Source organism: Chlorocebus sabaeus, chromosome 17 (genome assembly GCF_047675955.1).
Source record: "Chlorocebus sabaeus isolate Y175 chromosome 17, mChlSab1.0.hap1, whole genome shotgun sequence".
NCBI lineage: Eukaryota > Metazoa > Chordata > Mammalia > Primates > Cercopithecidae > Chlorocebus > Chlorocebus sabaeus.
Window position 1 is genome coordinate 25,967,765 of NC_132920.1, and position 23,543 is coordinate 25,991,307.

Sequence of the window (23,543 nt, forward strand, 5' to 3'; positions counted from 1 at the left end):
AAGGCAGAGAAGCATTTATACTGACTGGAGGTAGGCTGTGGGGAATTCTCCCATTGGCTAATTTCAAATACCCAATGGGAAATCAGAATCTGCATCCTTCATTTGCATGTAATCCTTCCATCTGGTGTAAGGTTTATGTTTGACTCAAACCCCAGTATGGCTTGAGGAGCCTTCGACTTGAATGCTAACCCAATTAGGATTTTGTCAAAGTATCTTTTTTAAGCATGAGTGGAGGTTTTGTTCTGGTTATTTTGACTTTTAGCCGCTAGTGCTTTTCCGGGCTTGTGACTCATGGTTTTGGAAAGGAGTGGACTCCGACCAATTTCTAAATAGATATTTAAGAGGTTCTTCAAACCGGGCGCGGTGGCTCATTCCGGTAATCCCAGCACTTTGGGAGGCCGAGGAGGGTGGGCCAGGCGTTCGAGACCAGCGTGGACAACATGGAGAAACCCTGTCTCCAGTAAAATACCAAGAAAAGAAGGGGGGAAAAAAAAAGAAAAAAAAAAGACGGGGTTGGTAGTTAGTGCACGCTTGTAGTTACAGTTACCCGAGAAGCTGAGGTGGGAGGATCGCTTGAACCGGAGAGGCAGAGGTTGCAGTGAGTTCAGTTAGAGCCACCACACTCCAGCGTGGGCGACAGAGCCAGGAGACTGTTTCAAAGAAAAAAAAGGTTGGGTGGGGGGGAAGGAAGAAAAGGGAATACCTCAAATCCCAGCTGTAGAAGCTTATAAGCTCTCTGATTCATAAGGGAAAGAGAAGGGGATGTAAGCAACTTAGGGGAGAGTATATGATTCGGGAGAAAAATAAATGGATGTTTCAAAGAATAGGTGACAGCTGTAACAAAGTCTGTTTAGATGGTGTTAACCGCCAGTCTCCTCTCCTGTGATATAGTTAATCTTCTCTGGTTGATGAGATTCCCCAGGGAAGTGAATCTTAACTAAATTTCTTTTTGAATTTTTTTTTTAATTTTTGAAATTTTTGATAACAAGAGTTCAGAGAAAGCTCCTCCCTGAATCTCCTAAGTGCCCTCAGTTCAAAGAAATCAGCATAACAAAGTGGCATACTTTTGAGTTGCATTTCCTGAACTTTTTCATAACACTGAATGAGGAGTCTCTGGAATCTTTCAGGAAATGAGAGAACAAACATTCCATAACAGAAATACTCAAAATGGGATTATTATCATAAAAGTGTTTCTCTGACCTTCTTCTGCCTTCCTGTCTCTAAGTCCCATTCTCTGCAAAGGCTAGCCATAGAAACCAGAATTCCTCCTCAAGGTAGGCTATACAAACCAGAACTCCTTTTCCCCAGAGCCAGCCATAAAACTTAAAAATATTACTCTAACCAACCTTGTTTGCCCGTAGGTCATAAGACCCCCTCATTCTAAAAGAGGGTCTTGTCCCATAACCAGAAGGAAAGAATGCTGCACTGAGAGGTCAAGAAGAATCTTGACACACAAGACTTGCGGGACCTCCCTACTCAGTCTGTTAGCATTCGATGTACCCTATACAGCTGTTTATATTGTTGAACCTAAGCATAAAAATGGGCAATTTCCCCTGTATCTTTCCATTCTAAAATTTCCGGTAAAATTATGATGAAATAAATGTATATGCCTTTTCTCCAATTAATCTGTGTTTTGCCAGTAATTTTCAGTAAACCTTGGGAGGGCAAAGGGGAAGTTTTTCCTTGGCTCGAACAGTATTATTATAGCCATTGTCTCCCTCTCGTGTTGAGGAACCTAAAATCAAGAGAGATTGCCTAGAGACATCTTGGTGTTTTTCCTTTTATATTCCATGAGATAGGAGCAGGGGGGGTATAGATGAAGGTGGATTAATTATTCCAGGAATTTCTGAGGTATCTACGACTTGTATCTTTGGTCTACTTATACTGAAACAGAATGGCAGAAGGAAAAAGAGACACAGGTGTAAGAAAATCTGCTCCTGGACGGGAACGGTGGCTCATGCCTGTAATCCCAACATTTTGGGAGGCTGAGGCGGGCGGATCACCTGAGGTCAGGAGTTTATAACCAACCTGGCCAACATGGTGAAACCCCAGGCTTTACTAAAAATACAAAACATTAGCTGGGCATGGTGGTGGGAACCTGTAATCCCAGCTACTCCGTAGGCTGAAGCAGGAGAATCGCTTGAACCCTGGAGACGGAGGTTGCAGCGAGCAGAGATCGCGCCAATGCACTCCAGCCTGAGCAAAAGCAAAACTACCTCTCAAAAAAAAAAAAAAAAAAAAAAAATCTGCTCCTAAGCCAATACTGTCACAGAACTATGGATTTGATGCAGAGAAACTGTGAGGAAACTAAAAGTGCTGATTTTTAGTTTCTTTTTTGCCTTTTCCCAAGTCTTCTGACTCTGGTGATATTTTTCCCTTCACAATATTCAACCTCCCTTTTCAAAATGATAATGATCTTCTCCCTCAACAATAGCAGTAAACATCAGTAACCGCTGGCTCATTTTCTTAGAAAAGGTGCAAGATACATGATGAAGATGTTAAAAAGTTATCTCAGATACTGCCCTAAAGAGATTATACTCTGAGAAGGGAGGACTTACATACCTGAAGATTAAATAGCAGTGCACATTCTGCATACAAAATAAAGACTTTGAGCAATATATCATACAAACGCACATAAAAAAGAAGATTGATCACTGTAAATTAGAAGGAGTTAGAGAGTTCATGAGGGAGGTGTATATCCAGCATTAGTTCAGCATATATTTACTGAAAACCTGCTAAGTGCCAGAGAGAGTTCTAGGTGCAGGGAACATAGCAGTGAAAAAGCAGACAACCTGTTTCCTTAGGGTGCTACTTGTCTTGTAGGAGGAAGTGCACAATAAGGTAAATACATAGTGAAAATGTAGAGATAAGTGATGAGTGCTATGCAGAAAAATAAAGAAAGGGGTTAAGAAAAAAGAATAGGAATAAGGAGGAAAAGTTTCATCAGGAGAATGTCATTTGAATTCAGACCTGAAAGGAAGTGAAGAAGCCAGCCAAGTAGGAAGGATAAATACTTCGATAAAATACTGGATGTGTTCGAAGCCAAGAAAATGTCCGGAACCAAGGGTAAGAAGGTACAGCTATTGTAATTTCCTGAACAAATCATAGGCCATTTTGGAAAGAGCCCTGGATATGTACAGGGCTAGATAAAATTGAAACCAAGATTAATGGTAGCTTCAGAAACTCAGACTAGAAAGCAGGAGTACATCCAGTCACAATATCAGTAATCTATATGCCACTGGTTCATGGATGAGAAAAACTCTTCTCATCCAAGTTACCTTGAATTAAGCAAACCAACAAGCGCCTGGCATGTGCTATTAGCAAAACAACTTGATGGCAGTCCTTTCAGTAAGTGCCTCAAACAGTAAATTTTAGGCACTTGCCTTTAAAAAACATACAAAAGGCAGATATTGGGGAGGGAAATATTGGGGATTATTTATTCCATATAAATATAAGAGGAAAATAAGTTGTTTCCCAATAACAACTCCAACACCAGGAGTAGAGAAAGCAAGACAATCTGATGCCTCGTGGTTTGCAAAAACAGTAAAAAAAAAATCTATTAATTGCATAATGTAATTCACCCTTGATCACTCTCCAAATCAGTGCCCACTAGCTGCAAGTAGCTACTGTGAAGTTGAAAAAGGGTACTTCAGATTGAGCTATGCTATAAATATGAAATAGACTTAGTGTGTTAGTTCATTCTTGCATTACTGTAAGGGAATCCCTGAGACTGACTAATTTATAAAGAAAAGTAATTTTTTTTGGCTCATGATTCTGCAGGCTGTGCAGGAGGTGTGGTGCAGGTATCTGCTACTGGCAAGGCCTCAGGAAACGTCCAATCATGGTGGAAGGTGAAGAGGGAGTAGGCATATCATATGGTGAGAGTTGAGCAAGAGAGATGGGGGAGGTGTCACACTCTTTTAAAGAACCAGATTACATTTCAACATGAGATTTAGAAGGGACAAATATCCAAACCATATCACTTAGTATGAAGAAAGAATGTAACACATCTCACTAATAAGTATGCATATTGAAAACATGTTATAATGACATTTTGACTATAAAATTTAAAAAATATACTATTGAAGATATTCAAAAATTTAAAAATACATATATAATTTGTAGTACATTTCTATTGGACAGTGGAACCTCTAGCAATGTTCCAAATGTGGCCTGTATATGTGTATGATGTAGGAGTGATCAGTCACGTTAAGATGATCATAATATAGTTACTTAGTCCATTTTGTGATACTGTAACAGAATACCACAGACTGGCTAACTTCTAAAGAAAAGAAATTTATTTCCTACTGTTCTAGAACCTGGGAAGCTAAGGGCATGACATTATGGCATTAGTATCTGGTGAGGGCCTTCTTACTGCATCATAACATGTTGAGAGAGCAAGAGTATGTGTGTCACCTCAGGTCTCTCTTCCTTTTCTTATAAAGCCACCAGTCTAAAGGAAATGAAAATATTTTACCACAAAATATATTTCTTTGACATATTTTGAAATGGCTGCTGCTTGGCCAGCAGGCAGAAATGGGCGTGCAAAACTGTTTTAAATGGGAAAAATTTTACGTCTCTAGAGAATCTCCGTTAATGCAGCCATGCCTCCTCCCCTTTCTGTACCTTTCCCCAGATCCAGGAGAGATTGAGAGTCTGACACTTAAAAATCGTAAAAGAAACATTTACCATCTATTCTTTCTGAGGGAGGCTTTACCTACGTAACAAGGCCACCTTTGCAAGCCAAACCTCTTTTGCCTCCCATAACCTGTTTTACCAGAATCTAAGCCCCAATTCTTTCTGTGATCTAAAAATGGTATATAAGCGTCTGTAACTCATTGGGAAGTTAGGTAATTAATTCTGAATGCTCCCACGTAGACACGTTAAATAATTGGGTATGCCTTTTTACCTATTAATCAATCTGCCTTGTCAGGGATTTCTGGCAAACATTTAGTGGACCAAGAGACTATGGCCCCCACACTACCCTTTATGAACTTAAACCCTAAGAGATCAATAATTGCATTAAATGTGTATGGTGTAAATACGCCAACAAAAAAACAGTTTGGTTGGGCACCGGGGCTCACGCCTGTAATCCTAGCACTTTGGGAGGCCGAGGTGGGCAAATCACGAGGTCAAGAGTTTGAGACAAGCCTGGCCAGCATAGTGAAACCCCGTCTCTACTAAAAGTACAAAAATTAGCCGGATGTGGTGGCACACGGCTGTAATCCCAGCTACTCAGGAGGCTGAGGCAGGAACATTCCTTGAACTCAGGAGGCAGAGGTTGCAGTGAGCTGAGACTGTGCCACTGCACTCCAGCCTAGACAACAAGAGTGAAATTCTGTCTCAAAAAAAAACCCAAACAAACTGTTTGGCCCAGTGGATAACAATGAATGCCCCAACTGTACACTGTCTGCAAGACTCTCACTTCAAATATAAACATAATGCAGGTTGAAATTAAAGACTGCAAAAAAGATAAGCCATATAAACATCAGCCCCAAACTGCAAGAGTATCTGTATTAATATCTGTGATCTGAAAGACCGAAATAGATGCCCCTATACCAACTAAGACAGACTCCAAGATTAAGGAAACAGAGTTACCTACTGGTTGAGCGTTCACAGCTTGGCTGGTATGGCAAATTCCTAAATTCCAAAGACTACAAAAAACTCACACTTTCTAAATTCTTTAACTATAGGAGCTATCAGAAGCCCTCCTAACTCTGATTTACAGTCCAGGCCACTACAACTCTGATTGGACAGAGGACCGGCTTGACACACATTCTAGTCTTACAAGTAACTGTAGACCTTAAGCCATTTTCAGCCAGTTTATGGAAGCAGCACGTAAACTGTCTTTGTTCCTATAGTTCACCTTTTGATGTAAAGAGCTAAATTCTACCTCATTTTAACCTAAAATTCCACCTCAAAGTGAACATAGGAGGTATGTTACACATGTGTTTATCCATTGTGAATGCACTTGGCATCCCTCATAATATATATAGCTGTCCCCCCAAACCTGCTGAATATGTATGACTCTATTGTGTGATATATATCCCATGAGGCATAAAAATAACCAACCTGCTCCTTCTCCTCAAAGAGAGAGTAATTTTGGCCGATTCTGGGACCATCTTTTCCTGGCTTGCAAATTAGTATTGCCAGTAAATCTCTCTTTCCACTCTTTAGCCATCCTGGTGGTCTTTTGGATGATATATCAGATAAGTATATTTCAGAGCAAAGAAAATTACTAGGAAGAGACAGGGATATTACATAATGATAACAGGATCAATCCAATACGAAAAACAAGCAATTCTAAATGTATATGCACCAAATAACAGAACTGCAAAATATGTGTAGCAAAAACTGATAGAACCAAAAGGAGAAACAGACACATACATGATTTAAAGGTAGAGATTTCAACACTCCTCCCCCAATAACTGATAGAACAACAAAACAAAAAAATTACCAAGTGTATAGAACTCAGTAAGTGGCTGCATTACTTGTCATAATCTGTAAAACAATGGTAATAATAGTACTCACACTTCTTGAGTTTTGGTGAAGATTGAATGAATTTATACTTGCAAAGAACTTAGAAATGTGGCCAGGCGCAGTGGCTCATGCCTGTAATCCCAGCACTTTGGGAGGCCGAGGCGGGCAGATCACCTGAGGTCAGGAGTTCGAGATCAGTCTGACCAACATGGAGAAACCTTGTCTTTAATAAAAATACAAAATTAGCCGGGCGTGGTGGTGCATGCCTGTAGCCCCAGTTACTGGGGAGGCTGAGGCAGGATAATTGCTTGAACTCTGGAGGCGGAGGTTGCGGTGAGCTGAGATCTCACCATTGCACTCCAGCCTGGTTGACAGAGAAAGACTCAGTCTCAAAAAAAAAAAAAAAGATTAGCAAGAGGAAAGCATACAAATGTATTTAATATAACTTTTATGTTACATGCGACCCTTCAGAAATGAAAACTCGATGGAAGAAGGAAACCTGTGTATTTTTATGGTAAGTTTAGTGAAATGCATAGTTGTGGATTAATACGATTGACAGTAGGCATATGATCTAATGGTAATAAACTGAGGGGACATAGGAAGGCTTGTTTGTTAATTACCTATTAGTGATCAGCAGACTATCAACAGAGACAGCAAAACATCCTAGTTTTGAGTTAGAAGACCTAGGTTTTTGTATTGGCTTGTCAGTTATGGGTATTGTTTTAGATAAAACATCAAGTATTCTTGATTTCTTATTTTAAAAAAAAGGAAGGAAAGAAAGAAGGAAAAAGGAGAAGAAAAGTGTCAGAGTCATTTGAACCAAAGTGACTCCATTTTGAGTATGGGCTAGGAAAATGAGGCTGAGACTTGCTGGGCTGCATTGCCAGAAAGTCCATCATTCCTAGCTTCTAGATGTTTATGGTTAAGGGAACAAATAAATAATGTTTACTAAACAGACTCAGACCTGGGAGTGTCCAGATATCCCTATATCTGGAGAACAAAGGCATTCCTAATTTTGTTTAAAGATAATAATGTCTATTCTTGCAAAATATAGTAACTAAGAAAATCAATCCTTTATCACAACCCCGTGTAGCAGAGCACATCTCCCCATATATACAAGCATTGTACCTACAGGGTGGATGCCTTCCTCCTCTTACTTTCCGGAATGTCCTGCTCTGTCTATGGAGTAGCTGTCCTTTCACCACTTTACTTTCTTAGTAAACTTGCATTTACTTTGCACTGCGGACTCGTCCTGAACTCTTTCTTGTGCGGGATCCAAGAACCCTCTCTTGGGGTCTGGATGGGGACCTCTTTCCTGTAACATATTTCTGGCCACCACAGAAGGGACTAATAAATAATACAGAAACCCTGACCCTACAGCTACCTTTGGATAAGTGTTGGAGTTCTGTAACAAAGGAAGAAAGCAGGCAGGCAAAAAATTTATGAAAGAACATATGACAAAATAATATCTGATTCAAAACTTAATATTTTTAAATTTTTTTTTTAATGAGTCAGGCTGTTTTTTTTTGGGGGGGGGTGTCTTATTCTGTCGCTCAGGTTGTCACGGCGCGATCTTGGCTTCCTGCAACCTCTACCTCCCGGGCTCAAGTAATCCTCCCACCTCAGCCTCTCTAGTAACTGGAACTATAGGCATATGCCACAACGCCCAGCTAATTTTTTGTATTTTTTGTAGAGACTGGATTTCGCCATGTTGCCCAGGCTGGTCTCGAATTGTGAGCTCAAGTGGTCTGCCTGACTAAGTCTCCCAAAGTGCTGGGATTACAGGCATGATGCACCTGGCCCAAAAGTTCATTTTGCAAATGCTTATATTAGCAGGTCTGACTTCTCCGGGGAAAGATCCTAAATATCACTTTCTTAAACTGCAGCCTCAATTGCTTAGTAATGTTTTGGGGGAGGTGGTCGTTTTATAATTTTTAAAAAAATTATAGATTTTTTTAAAACACAAGCATCTCTTTCACAACGGTAGTTTGCATATACAGTACTAGGATGACAAGTGCTTCACTTACAGTTGTTCCCTGACATTTTGTGTGGCATCCAGATTTTTTTTTATTTTTGAAACAGGGTCTGTCCTCACCCAGGCTGGAATGCAGTGGTGTCATCACAGCTTACTGCAACCTCCACCTTCCAGGCTCAAATGATCCTCCCACTTCAACCTCCCCAGTAGTTGGGACTACAGAAATGTGCCACCAGGCCTGGTTAATTTTTAAAGTTTTGGTGGAGACAGAAGGTCTCACTAAGTTGCCCAGACTGGTCTTGAGCTCCTAGGCTCAAGTGATCCTCCCACCTTGGCCTCCCAAAGTGCTGGTATTACAGGCGTGAGCTGCACCACACCTGGCCCAGAACCTCTTTTAAAAGATTCTTAAAAATTAAATCTGGGCCGGGCGCCGTGACTCATTCCTATGATCCCAGAACTTTGGGAGGCCAAGGCGGGAGGATCACTTGAGCCCAGGAGTTCACTTGACCAGCCTGGGCAACATAGTAAGACCCTTTGCCTCCACAAAAAATTAAAAAATTAACTGGGTGTGGTGGCGCATTTCTGTAGTCCCAGCTACTCAAGGGGCTGAAGTTAGAGGATAGCTTGAGCTGGGGAAGTCGAGGCTGCAGTGAGCTATGATGGCGCCTGGCCAACAGAGCAAGACCATTTCTCAAAACAGAAACAATAACTGTTTGAGAAACTTTATTTCTTCATCCAAAGACACTGCTGAATGTCACCTACATATAATGCCTGTAAGTTCACTTAAAATACTCCCCTCCGATTCCCCCATCCCCTCCTACTTAGTGTGCAATCAACAGGTTCTTTTCTTCTTCCATTTCTTCCCCCAGCCCCAGACCCAGAATTGGCCCATTGAGTCCTCAGCTAGTGCCCTTCCTGCCTTTTTCTAGCTATATTGTTTTTGGCGTCCCGGATTTCTTGAAAAATGCTTCCCTCTCCAAGTGGGGCCTTCCTAGTATCTTTGCAGTAGGGCCAGTTGGGGAAAGGCACAAAATTCAAACCCTTTTGTATCTCGCAGAGCTGGAAATCCGAAGGTTAAGTGGCCTAGGAAATAGGAATCTGGATTTCTGGGATGCATGAAATATGTAAACTACATAGCTGTTGTCATTGATAAACAATTATAACGCAAAAACTACTGCGATTTCATTTTGTGGAACGGGAAATATTCCCTACAAAGGCGCCCGGGAAATCAGACTTCGCTTACCGTTTCCTCAATACTGGAGGAAATCTTTCCTTCTTACTGGAGGTAAGAATTTACAGCATAGGCAAACTGCAGGAGCAAATATCCCTACACGCCCTTTTGTCGCTTAGACTTTTCTGCTCCCCTCCCCCTCATCTCAAGCGGTTAACGGCTAATGACCCCCATAGAAACGCTGTACCCTGAATTGCATTACTTGTTTCATTATCCAGAAAGTTTCCTGTGCTAGACCAGGGAGGGAGTAGTGACCATATCAAAGGAATTACAACTAGTACCCGAAGGCTTACCCAGGGGGAACAAAGAAGTTTGCTAAAGGCAGATGAGAAACAGCGCCATCACCCCAACGTTTGTATTTTTAGTAAAGACCATGTTGGCCGGGCCAGTCTCGAACTCCTGACGTCAAGTGATCCGACCGCCTCGGCCTCCCAAAATGCTGGGATTAAAGGCGAGAGCCACGGCGCGCTGCCCCGTCCAAGTTAACCTTGGCTGTAAAACTTGCCTTCGCTAACATTCTAGTTGATCCTCTAGAACTGAAGCAGAACAGCGGCAGCACCACCTTAAGAAATTGTGGTTATAGCTCTGTTTGCGACAAAGTAGGTGGCTCTGAAAAGAGCCTTTGGGTTTGGAGGTGCTTACATAAGCACTTACTTGGAGCTAGTGTACTTGGTAACAGCCTTGGTGCCCTCGGACACAGCATGCTTAGCCAGTTCCCCGGGCAGCAGCAGGCGCACAGCAGTCTGGATCTCCCTGGAGGTGATGGTCGAGCGCTTGTTGTAGTGCGCCAGGCGGGAAGCCTCGCCCGCAATGCGCTCGAAGATGTCGTTGACGAAGGAATTCATGATCCCCATGGCCTTGGAGGAGATGCCGGTGTCGGGGTGGACCTGCTTCAGAACCTTGTACACATAGATGGAATAGCTCTCCTTTCGGCTGCGCTTACGCTTCTTACCATCCTTCTTCTGCGCCTTAGTGATGGCCTTCTTAGAGCCCTTTTTAGGGGCAGGAGCAGACTTAGAGGGTTCAGGCATCGCTATTCCTAAAACAAAACAAAAAAGCTACTGACACTCTCCACCAGAGTAGTAGAGAGAACAGTTCAGAGCCCACGTATTTATAGTCCTGAGATTCAAATGACGGTTTAAGATTCCTCACTTCTAATTGGATAAAAGAAATACAGTTTCACTAAGGGGTGGGGTTTATGCAAATATGGAATTTATGGACTCTTTTTCTATTGGATAAAGCAGGAAACATAATTGACCAGTAGGATAACTCTCTATTGCAGCCTTGCAGTTTGTATAAAAGTATTTCTTCAGGCTTCATTCCATCTTGCTTGTCTTTTACAGTTTTCGGAGGTCGCTGTGTTTGGACGTGGAAAACGGAAGTAAAGCAAAAGTTGTTCATCGGTAGCATCCTTGCAGTTTCTAGTAGCGCAGGGTCCATCGTCTTTTTCGAAAGGGCAATTATTCTGAGCCTGTCGAAGCTGGCGCGCCGCTGTACTTAGAATACCTGGCCGCCGATATCCTGGAGCTGACACGCAGCGTCATACGTGACAAGACCCACAGCATCCCCCGCCACCTGCAGCTGGCCTTCCGCAACGACGAGCAGCTCAACAAGCTGCTGGGAAAAGTCACTATTACTCAAGGAGGCGTCCTGGCCAATATTCAGGCCGTCCTGTTGCAAAAATAACCGAGAACCACGATAAGGCCAAAAGCAAGTAAAGTCCACTCAAACCAGAAAACGTACCTTAAACTTGCAACGGCATTTTTTAGAACCGTCCATTGTTTCACAAGAAAGGATGGTAACTTGCTTGTGTTTCGGGTATCTTTTGGTTTTGGTTTGGATTGGTTTGAGACAGAGTTTCGCTCTGTCACCCAGGCTGGAATGCTGCGGCGCGATATCGGCTCACTGCAATCTCCACCCCGCGGCTTCACGAGGTTCTCATGCCTCAGCCTCCTTTGTACCTGGGATTACAGGCGTCTGCTACCACGCCCAGCCAATTTTTGTATTTTTATTCGAGACGGGGTTTTCACCATTTTAGCTAGGGTTGTCTTGAACTCCTGGCCTCAAGTGATCGTCCCATCTTGCCCTCCCAAAATGCTGGGATTACAGGCGTGAGCCACCGCCCCACTAGCCTAGTGGTGTTTAAAAATTAAGTTTCGAGGAAATACCTTAAGAAACTACATTTTAGAGTATACAAAGTGAAACTAAAGCCAACCAAAATAAGACAGTTTGAGAACAGGCAGGGTGGGAATGTGACTTGGACTTAGAAAACAAAGGGGAAGGAAACTGGCTGTTGACCAGTAACAAAATAGCATGGAATTCTCATTCTCTGAATGTAAGTATTTTCCGACATGAGTCAACGTTTCTGGTGGTTTAGTGAGTGTTCACCAGCATTGATAACTTTCAAGACTGTCAGGAATGCAGAATTTCAAGTCCCACGCAAACTTACTGAATCGGAATTTACATTTAAAAAATCCTTAGATGCCTTGTTATGTACCCTGTTCTTTGGGACTGGATGAACTAGAATTTTAGACAATTTATCCCTGCAGATAACAAACAAAAAGGACATGATGGGCGGTGGGGCGATTCATCCAATAAGATTGCCTAGTAATGAACCAATCAGTCTGGTCACTCTTCAGCCAATGGGCTTATCGCGCGGGACTTTTGAAATATTACAGAACCAATCAGAATGTTTCTAACTATATTTAAAGACCACTTGCTCTCAGTTCAGTACGCTTTTGTGTGTGGGGTCATTGCAGATGGCTCGTACAAAGCAAACAGCTCGCAAGTCCACCGGCGGCAAAGCGCCGCGAAAGCAACTTGCTACTAAAGCGGCGCGTAAGAGCGCGCCGGCCACAGGTGGGGTGAAGAAGCCTCACCGCTACCGGCCCGGTACCGTGGCTTTGCGCGAAATTCGCCGCTACCAGAAGTCTACCGAACTGCTGATTCGGAAGCTGCCGTTCCAGCGCCTGGTGCGAGAAATCGCGCAGGACTTCAAAACCGACCTGCGCTTCCAGAGCTCTGCGGTGATGGCGCTGCAGGAGGCTTGCGAGGCCTACCTGGTGGGGCTCTTCGAAGACACTAATCTGTGCGCTATTCACGCCAAACGCGTCACCATCATGCCCAAAGACATACAACTGGCACGTCGCATCCGTGGGGAAAGGGCATAAGTCTGCTTATTTCTTCCTAATTGAAAAGGCTCTTTTCAGAGCCACTTACAATTTCACTTAAAAACAGTTGTAACCAATTCGGTAGTTCCCAGGAGATTTAAAGGATTTTTAAAGATAAGTACACACGCTTTGAATAACTGTAGACGAGTACATCAGGCCTTTTCTTTTGGGACGGTTTTACTGGGAGAAAGCCAGTTGAGTGACTTTTTTGCCCTTGTTAAAAAAATCCTAGGGATCTTATCTTTTTAACATGTATATGTGTATACTTAACATTTCGAAACAGGTTTCTGGTGAAACTTTTAATCCACCTGCCAATATTAGGTCTGATGGCATTTTTATTAAAGCTATTGTAAGGACAATGTGCGTATAGTTACCCAAAGTTCACAAAAACATTAATACTGATCCCAAAAATCAGTATTGGTATTGGGCTATTGGAACTGGAGTCAGAGCTCAGGTGGAAAAAACTGGCCTCAGTACACACAGCCAGAAGTCCACTAAATTTATGCAACAGATACATATGACTTGTGTATGATCATCTAAAGATTATGCAGTCATCCTTAAAATCCAGGAGATTTGAGAATGAAGGGTAGCAACTGCAAAGCTCTTTTACCCATGTCCTCTTTTAATAAATATTTAATGTAAAATTAAAAATGCAAATGTACTGCAAACTGTAAATATTAATTTATAATGGGAAAATAAAATCAAATTCCAATTTTATAAAAGCTGACAAAACAATAGCCATCACAAAATTCAGAAAATAGCAAATTTTATTAACTTCTGAATATGACACAACGATGTATATTTTCGTATAGTTTCGACTGAATACTCTCCATCTTCAGATCGAAATTATTTTGTAATATTGTCTATAGGTAATGGAAATAGAATCCAATCTTTCTTCCAGGGTAGCTATTGATAATATGTTTTCTTCATAACTTAGAAGAGTTTCAGTTTCAAAACACATTGTTGGTAATGTCAAGTAAGTTTTTAGGATTGTTTTCAAATCTGGAAAATCCTCTGTCAAGTTCCTTTCACATGTAAGTTGTAAACTTTGTAAGAATTCTTTCCAGACTAGCTTCTGGCTCGATACATTTCTACTCTCCACTAGACACTCACTCAGTGCTGGGAAGGTGTTTTGAATACTTAGATGTCATAACATTTTATCTAGACCTGTATCTTGCCAGGAATTTAGGTGAGTTATTCCAGTGAGCCATTCTTACATCAGATTGGCTGGCAACAAATGAACTACACATGAACACATGCAAATCACGTAACTTATTATCCCCATACTAGATACATCTTCAACTAAACTTTCTCTTACTCAAATTCCAAATATTTTCATCAGGATTCCAACATAATCAGACAATGATGAATTTTAATAAAAAGGAGGATTGAGTGGAAATAACAGTCTTAACCTGTGATTAAAATACCTTAATACTGCAAATTTTAAAAAGAGAGAGAGAAACTAACACATTTGTAGGGCCCCTCTCAGCACCTTGGAAGTACAGGCCCTTACACTTGTGTTTCATGAGCTTCAGGATAAATCTGCCTCAGATCACTGGCCAAATTATACGTGGCCTTCTTTAGCATCCTACCACTCTATTCAAATACATCTCTGCAGGAGCACCCTATGAGTTGAGAATTACTGTTCTGGGATGACCACTGTTTGCATGATGCTTTGGATGGTGGTGCTGTTCTCAGAAGAAATACCAGAAGGAGAAAGCTTAGTCAGGAGAATATAAAGTCAACCTTAAGCAATTTGAACACTTCAGTGGTTAAGTGAATTCCCTGGGACGACTTTGTAAGCTGTTATAACTTTATTTGTATTGAATATTACCTTCTTTTAGAGAGGACAATGTGTAGAAGGAAATAACAATAAATAAAGGATTCATTAATACTATAAACTATAAACTGTCATTGATAGTTTTCCATGGATCAAGTACTACATGAAGTGGTTGGTCTGAATTACTGTGTAAAATTCTTACTTCAGCATTGTAATGCAAATTATCTCACTGCCTCCATTTTACAGAAGTGGAGGTTCAGCCTCAGGAATTTCAGTAAATTGGCCAAATTCTTACTACTAGCAGATAATCATTGCCAGGCAGTGTCACACTTTAATATCTTCTAATCAATAAGATAACCCTGAAACTGATTATCATATATAATTTCCTTCTTATATATAGTTGCATATTATCATATATAGTTTCCTTTGTTTCAGAAATTGGACTCCCTCAGGGTGGATGAGGAGACATGGTGGTGGCCTGGCCTAAGTATTGTTGGAATCCTCTAGTCAGAGGCCAGATGTGAGGTGAAGTGGACAGTGAAACCGCCTTTGCAAAAATCATAACTGAAAATTATTACAGTGAAAGAGATCTGACCTAACCGACTCCATCTTGCTTCTAACCTCCAAGCCGTCCTTTTCATTCCTGAGCTTGGGATTAACTAACTTTGGGAGGAACTTAGTTTATAGTTCTGCTTTGAAACAAAAACAATAACAGCCCTTTCAGAAACAAACCCCTTTCCTGCCTGGGGACCAGACTGCTTTTGCAGGACTAACAAATTAGCCGCAAGATTAAAATTATGGTTTAGGAGTCATGTAGCTGGAAGCTACAAGATTCTAAACCTCCTCAAATTGCTCCTGGGGATAAAATCACTATTTTAAAACCGATGATCAATGCTTGAGCTATTTTGCAGAACCTGAACACAATGGATCAGCTGGCACCACCCAGATAGATAAAATGGATTATCTGGTCTTGTGACCCCCACCACCCCACCACCCCAAGGAACTGATTTACAACAAGAGGACAGCTTAGACTTCCTATAATTTCATCTCTGACCCAACCAATCAGCACTCCGGACTCACTGGTCCCCTACAATCAAATTATTCTTAAAAACTTTGCTCCGCAAATTCTCAAGGAGACTGATTTGAGCAATAATAAAACTCTAGTCTCCTGTACAGCTGGCTCCTTATTGCAATTCCCCTGTCTTGATAAATCAGCTCTGTCTAGGCAGCGGACAAGGAGAGCCCGTTAGGTGGTTACAATAGGACAAGCCAATAAAATATAAAGCATTAGAGACACTCCCAGGGTTTCAGGAACAGGTCAGAAATTTTTTTTTTTTTTTTTTTTTTTTTTTTTTTTTTTTTTTTAAATCTGGATTCTGATGCAGAGCAAGTATTTGCTTGTGTCTTCCCAGAGTATAAAAGCTGTCCTGTCCAAGATGGTAGCCACTAATCATACGTGACTATTAAGCATTGAAATGTGGCTACTCTAAACTGAGATGTGCTTTAAGTGTAAAATATACACCAGATTTCAAAGACCTAGTAAAATAACAAAGTAAAAACTCAGTGTTTTAATATTAGATACCTTGTTGAAACAATTTTTGATTACACTGGATTAAAATCATTAAAATAGATTTCACTTTTTTTTTTACACTGGATTAAAATCATTAAAATAGATTTCACTTTTTTTTTTAACTTTTTAAAATGTGGCTACTAAAAAATTTAAAATTACATATGTGGCCCCTATGTTTCTGAGGAACAGTGCCAGGATATAGAGGATAGTTATATTCACTCACAGATCAAAAACTAGCAAAAGGTATGAAATACCTAATAATTTAATTTTTTACCTTAACTTTTGGCATATTCCACAGATCTGTAGTATACTTGAGTGTGAGAGCTTAGGAATAAATATGATTGGAACTCATTCATGTTTAGAGACAAACGGTGTCAAACTGAGAACCAGGCAGATACACCTCATCTTAAAATGACCCCAAAGTAAAGTGGTTGAAGAAATTAAATCCCAAAGATTCTTGGTGAAGAATGTTGAAGTTTTCATCAGTATATCCATATTCAAATGGAGATTAAAGAAAGGAAAATAAGGCCAGGCGCTGTGGTTCATACCTGTAATTCCAGCACTGTGGGAGGCTAAAAGGCAGGCAGATCACGAGGTCAGGAGTTCGAGACCGGCCTGGCCAACATAGTGAAACCCCGTCTCTAATAAAAATACAAAAATTAGCTGGGCATGGTGGCATGCGCCTGTGGTCCCAGCTACTAAGGAGGCTGAGGCAGGAGAATTGCTTGAACTCAGGAGGCAGAGGTTGCAGCGAGCCGAGATCACGCCACTGCCCATCAGCCCAGGCAACAGTGCGAGACTCCGTCTCAAAAAAAAATTAAAAAAAAATCAAAATAAAAGAATTGTGGGCTGACAACTGTGGGTTAAGCATCAGTTCTATTAAGAAGGACTAACTTGAAGATGAATCTTTTGAAGATACATTTTGACTCCAGCTCTTTAGAGGAACTAGGTTACCTTGATGTGAAATTCTTCAAATAAAAATTTATTGACTTTAAATGAAAAAAAAACTGCACATACACACACACACAGAGCTAACTAGCTACATCCTCAATGACACCAAGCTTTAGATCTTCATCTCTGAAGTGTGAATGACAATGGCACCTCAAAGTGCTGTGACAAGAATGTGTTTGAAAATAAATATAATCAGCAACAGTGCTTGGCATATTGTAAATAAGTGCTCAAGAAATGCTAGTTCCCAAAACTGTTGTTGCCACTGTACCCTAAATCCCTATTGTCTTCTGATATCCTTTAGTGATGTAATTCTGTCTTGCAATGGGCCTGTTCATCTCTAGTATGAATTTCAACTATAATGCTTTTTCTACATTTCCCTCAGGCTTACATGGCCAAAATATCCAGAGCTTTGCCTTGGGGTATATAATAAGATATTTCATTTTGTAGCCATGAGAGCACTGTGTATGAAAGTTTGGAATAATGCGCCTGGCACGGTGGCTCACGCCTGTAATCCTAGCACTTTGGGAGGCCGAGGTAGGTGGATCACTGAGGTCAGGAGTTCGAGACTAGCCTGGCCAACATGGCGAAACCCTGTCTCTCCTAAAAATACAAAAAAAATTAGCTGGGCTTGGTGGCAGACACCTGTAATCCCAGTTACTCGGGAGGCTGAGGAGGGAGAATCGCTTGAACCCAGGAAGTGGAGGCTGCAGTGAGCCAAGATTGCACCATTGCACTCCAGCCTGGGTGACAGAGAGAGACTATGTCTCAAAAAAAAAAAAGAAAGTTCGGAATAACGCATTACAAGTAGCCTCTCTAGTTTTTATGTTACTCGTAGTTTTATCACACAGGAACAATGTCATAAATTTTCATGGTTGAATTATCAGTTGTTTATGCAATATTCATTGACATTTTTGGCTAATCAGCAGTGTTTCTGGAATTATTTGAATATCATTATTGTTTTCCAAAATTATTTTATAAAACTAATTTAAAAATCAAAAATGATATAATTAATAATGTGAAATTAAATATAAGTTTTGAAGAATGTCAGGATGTCACCCCCAAATTATTCTTCTTTGGCATAATAATTATTTTCAACTGAAGGCAATTGAAAATCAACAGGTGTAGGAGGAGTTCTCTGTCTTCTCTTTACCCAAATAAAGTAGGGTATTTCCCTTTGTGAAGGTGACAGAAATTTCCCTTGTGAAAGTGTCCCCAATTGCTACACCAGGAAAAAGAGAGCAATTTTTATCATTAGATGTGGAAGGTTGGCACTGAGATGAATCTGCAAAAACAAACCTTCCTACAATTATTTCTATCTTTCATTTTATCTTCCATGGTTTTTTATTGCCCATGTATTTCCCAGTCACATTCCCAAATTTGTTATCCCATGAAGTGCAAACTCCCTTTCCTTTGTTGGAATGGTGTACAAGTCTGTGAGTCTAACTGCTTTTTTAAGGTTTCATTTTTTTTCTTTGTGAACTCTGTGCATGTAATATACTAATAAAATTGTATGCTTTTTTTTCGCATGTTAATCTGTCCTTTGTCACTTAAATTTGCAAGACCCTACTTAGTGAAACTAACAGTACAGAAAAAAAATGTTTCTTCATTGACAGTTTCAAAACCTAAATAAAACTGAGGCAAGAATCTTTTTCATCTTAAAATGGCCAATTTTAATTTCCAAATTAATGGTTCATTAGACCTAAGCCAGTCAGCTAGGTGAACAATTGTGATGGAATAAAACAAAACTAAAGGACATGAACAAAACTGAGAAAACATATGGAAGACTGAATCTAAAGGCCAGGTAGAATTGAAAACTTTTCTAATTTTTAACTCTATAAATTAAATGAATGTGTTTCATTTCACAGCTTTCATCTGTGGAAACATGTTTGCAGAAGACATTCGAGGTTGGGATTAATTGAAAGTATATAACTCAAATAGATTAAGACCCCAAAGGGCATTGAAGGAAAATTAGAAAATCTTCTATTTTTGCTTGGGTTGATTTCTCTCCTGACTAACTCTTAGAGATGATATGAACATCAACTAAATGGGTAGCCATGAAAGTGTCTAAGGGAGAAAGGAACACAGAAGTTCAATGTACCATAACTTAATTTTTATTTATTTAGTTTTTTGAGACAGACTCTGGCTCTATCGCCCAGGCGGAGTGCAGTGGCATCATCTTAGCTCACTGCAACCTCTGCCTCCCGGGTTCAAGCGATTCTCCTGTCTCTGTCTCCCGAGCAGCTAGGATTACAGGTGTGTGACACCACACCCAGCTTATTGTGTGTTTTCATGGAGATGGAGTTTCGCCATTTTGACCAGGCTGGTCTCGAACTCCTAACCTCAGGTGATCTGGCCAACTCAGCCTCCCAAAGTGCTGGGATTACAGGCGTGAGCCACCGCTTCCAGCTTTTTTTTTTTTTTTTTTTTTTTTTTTTATGACGGAGTCTCGCTGTGTCGCCCAGGCTGGAGTGCAGTGGTGCAATCTCGGCTCACTGCAACCTCCGCTTCCTAGGTTCAAGCAATTCTCTGCCTCAGCTACCCAAGTAGCTGATATTACAGGCGCCTACCACCACGGCTGGCTAATTTTTGTATTTTTAGTAGAGACAGGAGTTCACCATATTGGTAAGGCTAGTCTTGAACTCCTGACCTGTGATCCACCCGCCTCGGCCTACCAAAGTGCTGGGATTAGAGGCATGAGCCACCGCGTCTGGCCTTTTTTTTTTTTTTTTTTTTTTTTTTTTTTTTTTTTTTTTTTAATTGTGTGATGTTGAGATGGAGAAACAGGAGGAGGTGGGAGGGATCTTAATATATATATATGGAAAAATAAAAACATGGAATAACCAGGACAATTCTGAAAAAGAAGAATAATGAGAGAAAATTAGCTGTATCAGCTATTCAGCTATTAAAGTCCAGTTATAACATCTCGGTTTATTAAACATGCATTTACATCAGTCTCCCCTTATCTCCCCGCACAACCAGTGGATGCCTGAAACCACAGATAATACTGAACCCTATGTACGCTGGGTTTTTTTCTATATATACAAAGCAATGATTAATTTAATTCATAAATCAGGCACAGTAAGAGATTAGCAATAACTGATAATAAAACAGAACAATTATGACCACATACTGTAATAAAAATTATTTGAGTCTGGGAACGGTAGCTCACGCCTGTAATCCCAGCACTTTGGCAGGACCAGGTGGGCGGATAACATGAGGTCAGGAGTTCGAGACCAGTCTGGCCAACTTGGTGAAAACCGTCTCTACTAAAAATACAAAAATTAGCCGGGCATGGTGACAGGCCCCTGTAATCTCAGCTACTCGGAAGGCATAGCAGGAGAATTGCTTTAACCTGGGAGGCCGAGGTTGCAGTGAGCCAACATCGTGCCATAGCACTCCAGCCTGGGTGACAGAGGGAAACTCCGTCTTATAAATAAATAAATAAAAATATAAATATAAATTATGTGACTGTGATCTCTCTCAAAATAGCTTACCGTTTTACTTGTGATGATGTGAGATGATAGAATGCCTGTGATGAGATAAAGTGAGGTGAATGGAGTAGGCATTGTGAAGTAGCATTAGGCTGGATAAGGTACTACAGATTTAGGTACTAGTTGAACACCTGTCATGTGTCACATAATCATCTCAGTATTAAGGGTAGCACATAGCACAATGTTTAAAACAGTACAATTCTACCTTAAGAACTGTGGGAATGACTAAAGGAATAAAACCGAAACCTGAGAAACCTGAGACAGTCCAACTGTCCATGAAATTTTAGCCTATTAGCCTATGACAAAAATAGCCAAAATTGATAGGTGTGTGGAGGGTGGCACGGGAGGAAGAAGGGGGAAGCAGAAATGAAAGTTCATAAATGGTCTTGGGAGAAAATATGTCCATATATTAAACCTTACACCAAAATAGAGTTCACCATGTAAACCGTGTTGTAATGTAAAATTAACAACACAAAATTACTTAGCCCATGGGAGAATGCTTTTTCCTTCTTCCCTGCCTCTGCCTCCTTGTCTCTCTGCTTGCCTCCCTCCCCTTTCTCCCTTTCTTGGGATGAATCCGTGGTCACCATCACTAACAGAGAAATTAACTCACTACATTCATCATTGTGGAGATGGTAGAATAACTGGGCAGGTTATCTCCAGAAGTCCCGGTACACATAATTTAGGTCTCACTGAAATGTGCCCATCAGATTTTAAAAGAAGCGAATATAAGACGCTAGGTTTTCTGTATTCAGAAGCACCATGGATGTCAAATAGAGGGAACCATTAACGAAAGCCTTTATTAGAAATGTCTCTCATTTATCCATACACTTTAGTTAATAGTACAAATCGTTCTCCGCGTAGAAACATTTGGACTGCCAAACAAAATACGTTTAAAAGAACTTCGATTTTTAAATGTTGATGTCTGCCTAAACTGAGGATAAGTAACCGTCATGCGAGGACAAAATGGCTGGCTAAAAGTTGTGCTTTCGATACGCTCAAAATCGATACGCTCAGATCTGTCAGTTTAGCGGAACGCTACATGCATGATATGAGAAACAAAAAACTCCCTAGGTCCACGATTGCCTTGGGTGGAGGAAGGGCTATTGCCGCTGTTGTAGCTGTTTTTTCAAATGCATTCCTTTGTTGCCACAGGAATGAGAAATTAACAGCAGAGGAATGTAGGACAAAGGTACCTGCACGCACTCTCCTCCCAGGGCTGGATGTTGCCACTACCTCCAGGAGATATCAACTTGACTACCGACAACATAGAAAGCGTCCGAAATCCCGGACGTTAATATCAAGAGGCAAAACTTTTAAGTCACAGTGAAGCAACACACACGGAATAAGCAACGTCTGCCACTATCCAATTAAATATAGAATGAAAGTCATGGACTAGAACGACGGACCAACCGAGGAGTAGGGCGGGACTTTTGAATTATTTTTTAGTCCAATCCGGATATCCCTTTAGACGAAGAACCTGGCTCTTGTTTTGCGATCTTTTCTGCCTTTCACAGGCCTGGGGCGTGGCTGACTGCCATCCCAAAAACATCCGCCAGCGGTAAACGCCTCGAAGCAGCAGTCAGGGACATGGAAGTCGCAGCAAAGGTTTAAGTGCCATAACCTTACCACGGCCACTCTCCAACCCCCATTACTTATCCTTTCGACTAACCTTAAGGAGCAGGGTCGAGCAAGAAAAGGAAGAAGGGCAACTAGGAAAAACAAGTATCCAGCTCTTTTATTGAGATCAGTGGTGGCTCTGAAAAGAGCCTTTTGGGTTTTTTGAAGCAGGCGTCCACCTATTTCTTCTTGGGTGCCGCCTTCTTAGGCTTGACAACCTTGGGCTTGGCGGCCTTGGGCTTCACGGACTTAGCAGCACTTTTGGCAGCTTTCTTGGGCTTCGCAACCTTGGCCTTTTTTGGGCTCTTGGCCACTTTCTTGGTCACAGTGGCCGCGGCCGGCTTCTTCGCCTTCTTCGGTGTTTTCTTAGCGCTCTTCTTCGGAGTAGCGCCGCCAGTCGCCTTCCTAGGCTTCTTAGCTGCCCCAACCGGCTTCTTAGGCTTGGCTGCGCCCACTTTCTTAACCTTGGGCTTGGCTTCGCCGGAGGTTGCCTTCTTGTTGAGTTTGAAGGAACCAGAAGCACCGGTGCCCTTCGTCTGCACCAGAGTGCCCTTGCTCACCAGGCTCTTGAGACCAAGTTTGATTCGGCTGTTGTTTTTCTCCACATCATAGCCCGCGGCAGCCAACGCTTTTTTCAAAGCAGCCAGAGAAACCCCGCTGCGCTCTTTAGAGGCTGCCACCGCCTTGGTGATGAGCTCTGACACCGGAGGACCAGATGCCTTACGAGGCGGCCCCCCAGATTTCTTGGCTGTCTTCTTCTTTACGGGGACTTTCTCCGCCGGAGGCGCGGCAGCGGGAGCGACAGGAGCAGTCTCGGACATGTTGAGGATCAACAACTCGGGTACAAGTGGCAAAGCGCCGATGAAACAGCGCTTGGGCAGGGCCGCTGTATATATAGAGCGCAGGAGCGCTCTGATTGGTGCTCTGGTGGCCCGCCTGGCTGGCAGGCTCTGAGCCGCTGCGCTGCTCCCAAGTTGTGTTTGTTCCACCTCACAAAAGGGGAAAAATATTAAAATTCCCCGCACCAAATCACCCGGATTTGGTCAGGAAAGGATCTCAGAAGCCTCGGGCTTCAGGCTTTTCATTTATTTTTTCCACAACCACAAAAACAACGCGTCCAGGCGTCCCCAATTCCCCCAACTCCGAAGGAAGTCTGGGGCAGTCAGAGACCACTTTCTGTTTTTCTTATAAATTACCTGTTCGCTCCTTTGCCCCTGAAAGTTCTTTTTCCCAGGGGTGGTTGGGCACATGCTTCCCTTATTTTTGGAAAAAAAA

General features: G+C 41.6%; 3 protein-coding genes across 3 annotated transcripts; 1 reads left to right on the forward strand and 2 right to left on the reverse strand.

Annotated features, from left to right (window-relative positions):
• Positions 1–10,281: 10,281 nt before the first annotated feature.
• On the reverse strand, positions 10,282–10,781 carry H2BC3 (H2B clustered histone 3). Its single transcript, XM_007973489.3, has one exon. The coding sequence runs from the start codon at positions 10,715–10,717 to the stop codon at positions 10,337–10,339; it is 381 nt and encodes a 126-aa protein (XP_007971680.2). The 5' UTR covers positions 10,718–10,781; the 3' UTR covers positions 10,282–10,336.
• Positions 10,782–12,406: 1,625 nt separating this feature from the next.
• Positions 12,407–12,917, forward strand: LOC140708834 (histone H3.1). The gene has a single exon (XM_073005705.1). It carries the CDS (start codon positions 12,446–12,448, stop codon positions 12,854–12,856), a length of 411 nt encoding a protein of 136 aa, XP_072861806.1. The 5' UTR covers positions 12,407–12,445; the 3' UTR covers positions 12,857–12,917.
• Positions 12,918–21,422: 8,505 nt separating this feature from the next.
• H1-2 (H1.2 linker histone, cluster member) lies at positions 21,423–23,145 on the reverse strand. The gene has a single exon (XM_007973490.3). The coding sequence runs from the start codon at positions 23,087–23,089 to the stop codon at positions 22,448–22,450; it is 642 nt and encodes a 213-aa protein (XP_007971681.1). The 5' UTR covers positions 23,090–23,145; the 3' UTR covers positions 21,423–22,447.
• Positions 23,146–23,543: the final 398 nt, after the last annotated feature.